The sequence below is a fragment of the Otolemur garnettii genome, unplaced genomic scaffold (genome assembly GCF_000181295.1).
Source record: "Otolemur garnettii isolate 467f Iridium unplaced genomic scaffold, OtoGar3 scaffold00112, whole genome shotgun sequence".
In the NCBI taxonomy this organism is placed as follows: domain Eukaryota; kingdom Metazoa; phylum Chordata; class Mammalia; order Primates; family Galagidae; genus Otolemur; species Otolemur garnettii.
The window spans coordinates 2,997,028-3,008,487 of record NW_003852507.1 but is presented as its reverse complement, the minus strand read 5'-3'; the positions used below and the strand labels follow the sequence as shown (position 1 = coordinate 3,008,487).

Below are 11,460 nucleotides of genomic sequence, written 5' to 3'. Positions count from 1 at the left end.
AAAAAAAAAAAAAAAAAAAAAAAAAAAAAAACATGAGAGTACAAATGATGATGTTATATATACAGTTTGCATTTCTAAGGTAAGACTGAAGCTGTAAGTGAGCCGTTCATCTGACGGTGTGTTGTATACCCTTAACACTGTGCATATTAGGTGAGAGCTTACCCATCCCTCCTGCTCCTCCCTCTGCTCCCCTTGAATATACTCGTGTTTTTCTCTCCTGTGGGTGTGCAGTTCTTTTACTACTGGTTTCATATTCAGTATACTGGACACTTGCTTTTCCACTCTTGTGATACTCTGCTAAGAATGTTCTTTGACTCCATCCAGGTTAATGCAAAAGACGTAAAGTCTCCCATCTTTTTTATGGCCGAGTAGTACTCCATGGTATACATATAGCAAAGTTTATTAATCCATTCATGGCTTAACGGGCACTTGGGTTACTTCCATATCTTGGCAACTGTGATCTGAGCTGCAATAAATATTCTAGTACAAATATGATAAAACGATTTTTTTTTCTGCTGGGTAGATACCTGCTAATGGGATTGCAGGATCAAATGGAAGTTCAACTTTGAGTTCTTTAACAATTCTCTATACTTCTTTCCAAAGAGACTGTATTAATTTGCAATTCCACCAAGAGTTTAAAAGTGTTCCCTCATCTCCATATCTATGCCAGGATCTGTAGCTTTGGGACTTTGCAATGTGGGCTATCCTAACTGCAGTTAGGTGGTATCTCAGAGTGGTTTGGGTTTGCATTTCTCTGATGACAATGGATGATGAGCATGTCTTCATATGTTTGGCCATTCATCTGTCTTCAGAGAAGTTTCTGTTCAATTCTTTTGCCCACTTATAAATAGAATTGTTTGCTTTTTTTCTTGTTGACTAAATTCTCTCTAGATTCTCGTTATCAGTCCTTTGTCATAGTCATAGCATGCAAATATCTTCTCCGATTCAGAAGGTTGTCTATTTGCTTTAGTTGTACCCTTGGCTCTGCCAAAGCTTTTTAGCTTGATCATGTCCTGTTTATTTGTTTTTGGTATTGCTGCAACTGCCAGTGCGATCTTCTTCATAAATTCTTCTCACCAGCTGATAGCATCAAGAGTTTTTCCTCACATTTTCTTCTACAATTTTTTATTGTTTCATGTCTTAGACTTCAATTTTTTTTGCATTCATCTTGCATCAATTTTTATAAGTGGTAAAGGTGCAGGTACGGTTTCAGTCTTCTACATGTGGCTAACCAGTTCTCTCTGCACCATTTATTAAATATGGATTCCTTTCCCCAGTATGCTTTTGTTTGGTTTATCAAAGATAAATAGCAATATGTGGCTGGACACATCTCTAAGTTCTCTATTCTATTCCTTAGATCTGTATCTCTATTTTTGTGCCAGTACCCTGCTGTTTTGATCACAGCATATAACCTGAAATCTGGTAATGTGATGTCTCAGATTTGTTTTTATTCCTTAAAACTGCATTGGCTATTCATGGGTTCTTCTGATTCTACATAAAACAAAGTACTATTTTTTTAAAGTTCTTCAAAGAATGATGTTGGTGCCTTAATATGGATTACATTGAATCTACTGATCACTTTGACTAGTATGGACATTGTAATAATTTTTTCTCACTCTATTGCCGTGGGCAGAGTATCATGGCATCACAGCTCACAGAAACCGCAAACTCTTAGACATGAGAAATCCTCTTGCCTCAGCCTCCTGAGCAAATGGGACTATAGGCATATGCCACTACACCCAGCTAGTTTTTCTATTTTTAGTAGAGATGAGGTCACTCTTGCTCACGCTAGTCTCCAAGTCCTGAATTTAAGTAATCCACTCGCCTAGGCCTCCCAGAGTGCTAAGATTACAGGCATGAGCCACCATGCCCAGCACCATTTTAGTAATGTTGATTCTTCCCAGCCATGAGCATGGTATGTTCTACATTTGTTAATGTCTTCTGCTATCTCTTTTCTCAGGGTTTTGTAGTTGTCTTTACAGAGATCCTTCCCATCCTTTGTTAGGTATATTCCCTGGTATTTCATTTTCTTTGAAGCTATATTTTGTCTTTGATTTCTCAGCCTGACTGTTATTGGCACATATAATGGCTACTCATTTGTGGACACTGAATTTGTATCCTGGGATGTTACTGCATTCCTTGATCCCTTCCAGGAGCTTTGTGATTGAGACCCTGGCGTTTTAAAAGTATAAGAGCATTAACAGCTGCAAAGAGTGAGAGGTTGACCTCCTCTCTCCCCATTTGAATACCCTTGATATCCTTCTCTTGCCTGACTGCACTGGCTAGAACTTCCAGCACTATGTTGAATAGCAGTGATAATCGAGGGCGTCCTTGTCTGGTTATCAGTTCTAAATCGAAATGCTTTCAGTTTTACTTCATTCAATATGATATTGACCATCGGTTTGTCATAGATGGCCTCTATCAGTTTAAGAAATGTTCCCTCTATGCCTATTTTCTTAAGTCTTCTTGTCAGAAAAGGATGCTGGGCTCGGCGCCTATAGCTCAACCGGCTAAGGCGCCAGCCACGTACACCTAAGGTGGCGGGTTCGAATCCCCAGCCCGGACCCGCCAAACAACAATGACGGCTGCAACCAAAAAATAGCCGGGCATTGTGGCGGGCGCCTGTGGTCCCAGCTACTTGGGAGGCGGGGGCAGGAGACTCGCTTGAGCCCAGGAGTTGGAGGTTGCTGTGAGCTGTAATGCCACGGCACGCTACCCAGGGGGAGAGCTTGAGGCTCTGTCTCAAAAAAAAAAAAAAAGAAAAGGATGCTGAATTGTGTCGAATGCTTTCTTTGCATCTATTGAAAGGATCATATGGTCTTTGTTTTTGCACCTATTTATGTGGTAAATTACATTTACAGATTTAAATATATTAAACCAACTTTGCATCACAATAAAGCCCACCTGATCATGATGCTTAATTTTTTTTAACATGTAGCTATGTTCTGTTTGCTAGGATCTTATTGAATGTTTTGCATCAATATTCATTAATAGTATCAGTCTGTAATTTTCCTTTTTGTTGGATCCTTTCCTGTTTTTGGTATCAGAGTGATATTTGCTTCACAGAACATGTTGACGAAGATGCCTTCTTTCTCTGTGTTTTGGACTAGGTTCTGCCTTACAGACACTAGCTCCTCAATGAAGGTTTGGTAGAAATGTGGTATAAAGCCAGGCCTCCAGTACTTTTGGAAGGTCCTTAACTGTTATTGTATTTCAGTGCTTGAAATTGGTCTATTCAAAATTTCTTGTTTGTATTCTGATTTGAATAAACCAAATGAAAACGCCATTTTTGAGATAATGAAAAGAATTAAACACAAATTTGGTAAAAGATGATATTAAGGAATTATGGTTTTTGCTAGGTATGACAATAAGAATATAAATTTTTTAAAATCTACTTATTAGAGATACATACTGAAATATGCACAGGTGAAATGACAACGATATCCAGAGTTTGCCTTTGAAGAATAAAAAAGAAAGGAAGAAATAGGGCTGAGCATAGTGGCTCACGCCTGTAATCCCAGAACTCTAGGAGGCCAAGGCGGGTAGATTGCCTGAGTTCAGGAGTTTGAGACCAGCCTGATCAAGAGCGAGACCCCATCTCTACTAAAAACGAAAAAACTAACCAAGTATGGTAGCACACACCTATAGTCCCATCTACTTGGGAGGCTGAGGCAAGGTGACTGCTTGAGCCTAAAAGTTTGAGGTTGCTGTCAGCTAAGATGCCACAGCACTCTACCCAGGGCACAGAGTGACACTTTCTCAAAAAAAAAAAAGATAAATCAAGAAACAGCATGCTGATAACAGCTAAAGCAGAGTGAGAGATACATGAGGTCTGAAATACTATTCTCTCTCACATGCATATTTTGTAAATATTTCCACAATGAGTTTTTTAAAATTCAAATTTCAAATATGTAAAAACTGCATTATTCTCACTATTCACATCAAGTAGACTTCAGAAACATAAATGATACTTTACATTCACAAGGTACATTTACTTTGTATTAAAAAAAAACAGTAAGCTTTTTTTTCATCACCCTTCTCACATCTGTACATGTGTTTATATGATTATTAGAGTAATGTCTCTCCTTCACAACAGAATAAACCTTATAATGACAGAAATCTTTTTAAACCCCAAAACTTCCTTTAAATGGAATATGAAGTTATCATAAACGTAGAAATATCTAACACTTAAAGGCCAGTCATGGTACCTCACTCCTGTAATCCCAGTGCTTTGGGAGGCCAATGTAAGAGGAATGCTGAAGGCCATGAGTTTAAGATCAACCTGATAAACATAGTGAGACCTCGCCTCTACAAAAAATGAAGTGGATATGGTAGCATATGCCTGTAGTCCTAGCTATTTCAGAAGCTAAGGAGGAAGATGGCTTAAAATCAGGAGTTCATGGTTACAATGAGCTACGATCATGCCACTGTCCTCCAGCATGGGTGACAGAGTGAGATCCTACTTCTAAAAGAAAAAAGAAAAATGTAACAATAACAAAAATGCAGATATCTGAAAACTAATAAAGAAATTCATTTGCTTAACAACAACAAAAATAGCTGGGTGTTATGACGGACACCTGTAGTCCCAGCTACTTGGGAAGCTGAAGAAAGAGAATCGCTTAAGCCCAAGAGTTGGAGGTTGCTATGAGCTGTGACGCCACAGCACTCTACCACGGGCAATAAAGAGAGACTCTATCTCAAAAAAGAAAAGAAATTCATTTAAGCCTAAATAAAAGAGATTAAATTTTTCTTCTGTTTTTCCATTAAAAACCATAGGGGTCAGATTGTTAAAAGTTGGTATGGCCAATCTATTAAATTGTGATACCTAATATGGCATACTCATTGTTCATATTTATATACATCAAAAAAGTACTAAGCAGCAGAATGGAAATTACTAGTTTTTATAAATTGAGGAATAGAGATGTGATTAAAAAGCATAAAGATTATATTGTCTTATTGGTATTAACTTGAACTTTAACCATTTTAGTACTTTAAAATTGACTTAGTAATTGCACTAACCTTTCAATTGCTGAAAATGAAATCAATTCTATTTCTTCCTTCCCAAATTCTCCTTTCGCCTTCAGCTAACATTAAAATTATTTAAGCACTTACACTTTAAAGCAGGGGTGTCCAACCTGCAGTTGCATGCTGATTTTGTGAGGATTTTTTTTGCTTATCAATAGTTTCGGATATCATAAAAAGTATGCACAAACTTTGTTTTTGCTCATCTGCTTTCATTAGTGTTTGTGTATTTAATGTGTGGCCCAAGACAACTCTCATTATCCCAAGGTGTGTCAGAGTGGGGGAAAGGCTGGACACCCTACCTAAAACCCTTCATGTTGTCAGGATGACAAAAGTTTAGCAGTAAAAGCAGGAAATGAGGTGGTCCTCAATAATGATTTACATGTTAAAACTTTACGTGTTGGGCAGCGCCTGTGGCTCAAAGGAGTAGGGCGCTGACCCCATATGCCAGAGGTGGCAGGTTCAAACCCAGCCCAGGCCAAAAAAAAAAAAACTTCACGTGTTACAAATTTCTATGCTGCAAAGAGCATAGAAATACAGAGTATGACTCCTTAGAAAATGTAACTTAATAGATCAGCAACACCAACTTACGAAAAGCTGACTCTTGTACATGTTTGTAAAAAATGGAAGAAAAACGTTGTCTCTTTTGTAGTCCACTACCCCTATAGGGGCAATGGGAGCAAAAGATACAAAGTGTGGAAAACCTATCACTAAAACATCTAAAAAGACCAAGTACACCGAATAACAGCAAGATATTTTAAGTAAGTAGAAATACAGTAAAACCACCACCCACCCACTCAGAAATAAAGTGGAAACTGAAAACCAGAGAACTTACATGCATGATCTGATCCTACAGCAAAGAAAGGATGAGGGAGGTTTTTGATCTCCTCAACCTAACATGGCAGCGTGGGGGCTGACATTCACAGGGAGACCTTAATAAAGTCTGTACCTTAATAGTGCAGAGATGAGAACCTGGGTTCTGCATAAAATATGAACTACTAAGAACTATGTCTTACTAAACAATAAAAAAGAAAAAGAAAAGCTACCAACACAAAGAAGTTTACCTGCTCTGCCTAAGCTTTGAGTAAATGAAAAAAGTCACCAGAACTGTTACATTAGAAGAGTTGAAGGTCCAAATTTATACTACCCATACAGTCTGGGACTGAGAATATGACCAAAAAAATAATAGATCTAGAGCTGGGCAAGCGGCAAACACAAATGCAAAACCATCACTAGAACACTACCACAGCTCAAGACTACAAGAGATCCTCCAAGAAAATATAACCCACACGAAAGATAAGCCTGCAACCATAGATTACAAAAGGCAATAATTCCTTACAAATGAGTGTTGGCACAAACATAATTTTAAAATATTAAAGAGAATATAAAATGTTTTAAGTGATCAGAAGTATACAAAAAGAAACTGAAAACAATTTTAAAAAATAAACGATAAAAAACAGATTTGTATGGAACCAAACAGTACATTATAAAGTCAGGCCAGTCTTGCCCCCAAAAATATAAACATAAAAATAAACTGTAAAGAACACGATGAGTTTAAAGTCATTTGGCTGCTGCCTCTGATGGTGTATCAAATTCAGTATTCTGAAGTATCCTACTACCACAAAACTAGGTCTAGTGCAGCTGTATAGAAATTTTGTGGCGAAACCAGCTAATGTACATAAAAGGGTACTATGAGCCATAGAACATGGTATGTTTCAGCTACTTTGAGACCTATCACTCATCTTCACTTAAAGAAAAATGAAGGTCAAAAATGCAAAAAACAAATCTTAAACTTAATGGAGAAAAAATGTATTGACAGGGAGAATGGTCAAACACCACATTTTCATGCTTCTGATTCATCTATTATATATGAAATATAAAATCCATCTTTAGAAAGAACTGCCATTCAAGTGTGTGTGTGTATGTGTGTGTGTGTATATATATATACACGATATATATATTTTATATATATATATATATATATATGTGATTATATATATTTGGGGGTGGGGGGCAGTTTTGGCTGGGGCTGGGTTTGAACCAGCCACCTCCGGCATATGGAGCCGGCACCCTACTCCTTTGAGCCACAGGTGCCGGGCCATTTAAGTGTATTTTTAAGCCACCTAATAATATAACAGCAGTGTCATAAGATGTCACGACCTAGGCTCTGCACTTGTTGCTCAGTGGTTAGGGCGCTGACCACATACACCAAGGCTGGCAGGTTTGAACCTGGCCCAGGCCTGCTAAACAACAGCGACAACTCAACAAAAAAATAGCTGGGTGTTGTGGTGGGCACATGTAGTCCCAGCTACTTGGGAGGCTGAGGCAAGAGAATCACTTAAGCCCAGGAGTTTGAGGTTGCCATGAGCTGTGATCCCACAGCACTCTACCCAGGGTAACATAGTGAGATTCTGTCTCAAAAAAACAAAGAAAAAAAAATGTCCCCACGTAAATTAAAACATCATAATGCTCTTTTAAGATGAATGATCCTCTAACACAATGAGTGGTTCTCAATTTTCCTAATGCCTCCTAATGCCGTGACCCTTTAATACAGTTCCTCATGTTGTGGTGACCCCCAGCCATAAAATTATTTTCGTTGCTACTTCATAACTGTAATTTTGCTGTTGTTATGAATTGTAATGTAAATATCTGATATGCAGGATGTATTTTCATTTTTACAAAGGGGTTGCGACCCACAGGTTGAGAACCACTGTTCTAACAAGATCAGCTCCTATTTCTGGCATAAGCTAAATGAAAAGGTAAATTCATTTGTCTGAAACATGTTATTTCATAGATCCCATTTCCGAGTAATCTGTCTCCTGAAAACTCTTAAAATTTTAGACACTTAACTTATATTTTGGTGACAAACAATGAACTAGATTCAGGAAATAATAAAAGTTGTCCATTTTTACACATCTGAAAAATTCCAAAAAACCTGTGGTGGATAGAATATTTCTAGAGTTTTCAAGGGTGACACAAAGCAACTCACCCTTGGAATAGAGTAAAAAAACTTTATTTTTTGATCACTTTCTATCTTTAAGATAAGATTTCAAACAGTAAGGCTAGTCTAGAAGTCACCTAAATGAAAAGGGTTTGGGAGTGTCAGGGGCGAGGGGGCAGTTGAGACAAGAGTCTTGTCCAGTGCCATGGCCTCGGCCTAGCTTGCAGCAACCTCAGAACTCCTGGATTTAAGTGATTCTTCTGCCTCAGCATCCTGAGTAGAGCTGGGACTGCAGGCACAATCACACCTGGCTAATTTTCTACTTTTAGTAGAGACAAGATCTCAGTCTTTCTCAAGCTGGTCTCAAACTCCTGAGCTCAAGGGATCCTCCCATCTCAGTCTTCCAGAGTGCTAGGATTACAGGCATGAGACATTGTGCCTAGCCAGAAAATAATTTTTCCTTTTTATAATTTTCCAGCCTCCTATTCCCTAGGTGTTTGATACTTTGCTGATTCAATCAGTATATTAGCACTCAGAATGTGAAATATTACTCAAACGATTTAATGACAACATTGTTCTATCATACAAATATTATCTAAGATCATCATAATAATCATGTATCATTAAAAATTTAATTTTCTTTAGGACAGAAATTCTGTTGAGGTTGAAAAATACTGTTGTCTAGCCTTATAACTCTAGATAGAGCCAGGCATGGTGGTAACCCTAGCACTCTGGGAGGCCAAGGCAAGTGAATTGCCTGAGTTCAGGAGTTTGAGACCAGCCTGAGCCAGAGTGAGACCCTGTCTCTAAACATAGCCAGGCATTGTGGCGGGCACCTGTAGTCCCAACTACTTGGGAAGCTGAGGCAAGAGAATAACTTGAGCCCAGGAGTTTGAGGTTGCTGAGAGCTATGACACCAGGGCACTCTACTGAGGGTGACAAAGTGAGACTCTATCTCAAAAGAAAAAAATATATATATAATTATAGATAGAAATGTCATTTTTGTTTAAAGAATTGTAGGACTTTGAAGTCTGTCAATTCCCCAAAACACCATAGCACAAATTCTCAAATTGTAATGTATGTTCTCATTCATATCTGTTGGAAAACAACAGAAGAATGAGTGACTGTAACTAACTGCAAGTCCACTATTAATGAAATACTGACAAGCCAAAGATGTAAGTACCAAAGAGGACTGTTTTTCTCTATTCTGTACTAGTCTTTGATTCACTAAGTGACTTCTGTTATACTTCCTAGTCATAATTCAGTTAAGAACACATTTGACTTGAATAAGGCAAATCATTTGCATAAAAGCAAGTTTCAGAATTACTTGCTACTCTTATAATTCTATCCCATAGAACATAATATGCACCAATTTCTCCATCTGTAGCATATTACGACTACTACTCACAATGACTCTGAATCATCAATAAAAGTTTAAATTATATTTATAATACATCTTTGAAACAAAGAAGTATATTTTACAAAAAGGATTTCATCAAAATATAGTTAAAATAGAAGAATAGGGAAGCAACCTGGTATAATGAAATTAATATAAATTCTGAGACCAACCTCAGATTTTGGGGTCCTGTTATTTAGCACATCATCTTAACTTTTTGAATATTAGTTTGCTTACCTGTAAAATGTGCACAGTATCACCTACCTTTCCAGAGGTGCTGTGAGGACAAGACAGCAGAGCATATGATGCAAATACTCCATAAATAGGAATATTTTACATAGACTTATTAAAACACACTCCTCTTTCTGGAGAATTCTACTTCTGTAATTATTTCCTTGTGCTTCTAAGCACAAAAAAACAAGTTAGGTTTTTTTGGTACCTCAGATCTTGTGATAAGGAATAAAGCTGTGAGATCATTACAATTCTAACTATTCTTATCAATTACTGAACCTGATTATCTGATTTTATTTAAAGGAATAATATGTTTAAAAAGCCAAACCAAAAATTCATACCTAATACTTTTTATCTTAAAAAACCTGGTCATGGGAGATATTTTCCCCTAAAATTTAGACTTCAAGCTTATAACAATACACACATTTAATTGCACACATTAATATGACATTTCATAATTAAAATCTCAAAGTAATGAATGGAAAATTTCTACAAAAGCCCAGAAAAAACTCATTTCGGTTAACTTATTTTTATGCAGACAAAGACTTCTAAAATTCATTTTACTTCAATTGTCCTCTGTGGATTTACACACTAACCTGGTAGAAATTCGACTAAAGACTGCATTAAAGTTGTTGCAACTGAGGGAAAATAAAACCCCAGAGGCAGAATTCCGAAGTTCAGCTGCATGTTGGTTTCCTTCACGACAGGTGTGAAGAAAATGGCAGATTTCTGGCAGCAACTGTTTGACCAGCATCGTTTCATCTAATCTCATTGTGTCCTTTGGTTGCTAAAACAGAAATAATCACATAATTCTAAAACTTTCTTAACTTCGCCTCTATAAACATTTTCTATTGTGAAAATTTTCAAACATACGGAACAGCTGATTTAGTATAATGAACACTCATATCTATCACCTAGATTCAACAATTATTAACATTTCATCATATTTACTACATCTTTTTTAGATAAGCTAATAAAGAGGACAGCTAGCCACAGTGGCCTATCTCCTAGCTACTAAGACTGAGGCAGGAAGCTGGAGGTGAGAGGCTAAGGCAGGAGGATACCTGAAGGCAAGGAGTTGGAGACCAGCCTGAGGAACATAGCAAGACACCATCTCTAAAACAAAAATTTAAACATGAGCCAGGTGTGGTGATATGCCCTGTACTCCCAGTTACTGAGGAGGCTGAAACAAGAGGATTGCTTGAGCCCAGGAGTTCAAGGCTACAGGAAACTATGATCCTCCCACTGTACTCCAGGTTGGGTGACAGAGCAAGACAGTCTCTTCGAAACAAACGAAAAAACAAAAAAGATAATTCCATCTCTCATCTATAATCACAATTAAAATCTAATTCTCTATTTATCCTCACTCCTGCGTGTTTTTTTTTTTTTTTTGAGACAGAGCCTCAAGCTGTCCCCCGGGGTAGAGTGCCGTGGCATTACAGCTCACAGCAACTTCCAACTCCTGGGCTCAAGCTAGTCTCCTGCCTCAGCCTCCCAAGTAGATGGGACCACAGGTGCCCACCACAATGCCCGGCTATTTTTTGGTTGCAGCCGTCATTGTTGTTTGGAGGAACCGGGCTAGATTCAAACCCGCCACCTTAGGTGTATGTGGCTGGTGCCTTAGCCACGTGAGCCACAGGCACAGAGCCTTTCCTACTTGCTCTTATTCACTGAATGAGTCCTTCTGTTCCTGGGAATCCCCCCTTTACTGTAAGTTCTAAATAAACTTTACTCATATTGATTGGCAAGTGCCTTGTATCATTTCCAAACTTCCAAATAAATTCTGAGACGGCTCGGCGCCTATGGCTCAACCGGCTAAGGCGCCAGCCACGTACACCTAAGGTGGCGGGTTCGAATCCCCAGCCCGGAC

The 11,460-nt window shown here is 38.1% G+C and overlaps 1 protein-coding gene across 3 annotated transcripts in view; it reads right to left on the bottom strand.

Moving 5' to 3' along the window:
• NF1 (neurofibromin 1) overlaps nucleotides 1–11,460 on the bottom strand; it is a 293,662-nt gene that overhangs the window by 225,379 nt on the left and 56,823 nt on the right. For all 3 annotated transcript variants that reach the window (XM_003797210.3, XM_023517507.1, XM_023517506.1), the window contains exon 4: nucleotides 10,187–10,377. In XM_003797210.3, the coding sequence (XP_003797258.1) occupies nucleotides 10,187–10,377 (191 nt within the window). The remainder of the gene's footprint in view (nucleotides 1–10,186; nucleotides 10,378–11,460) is intronic.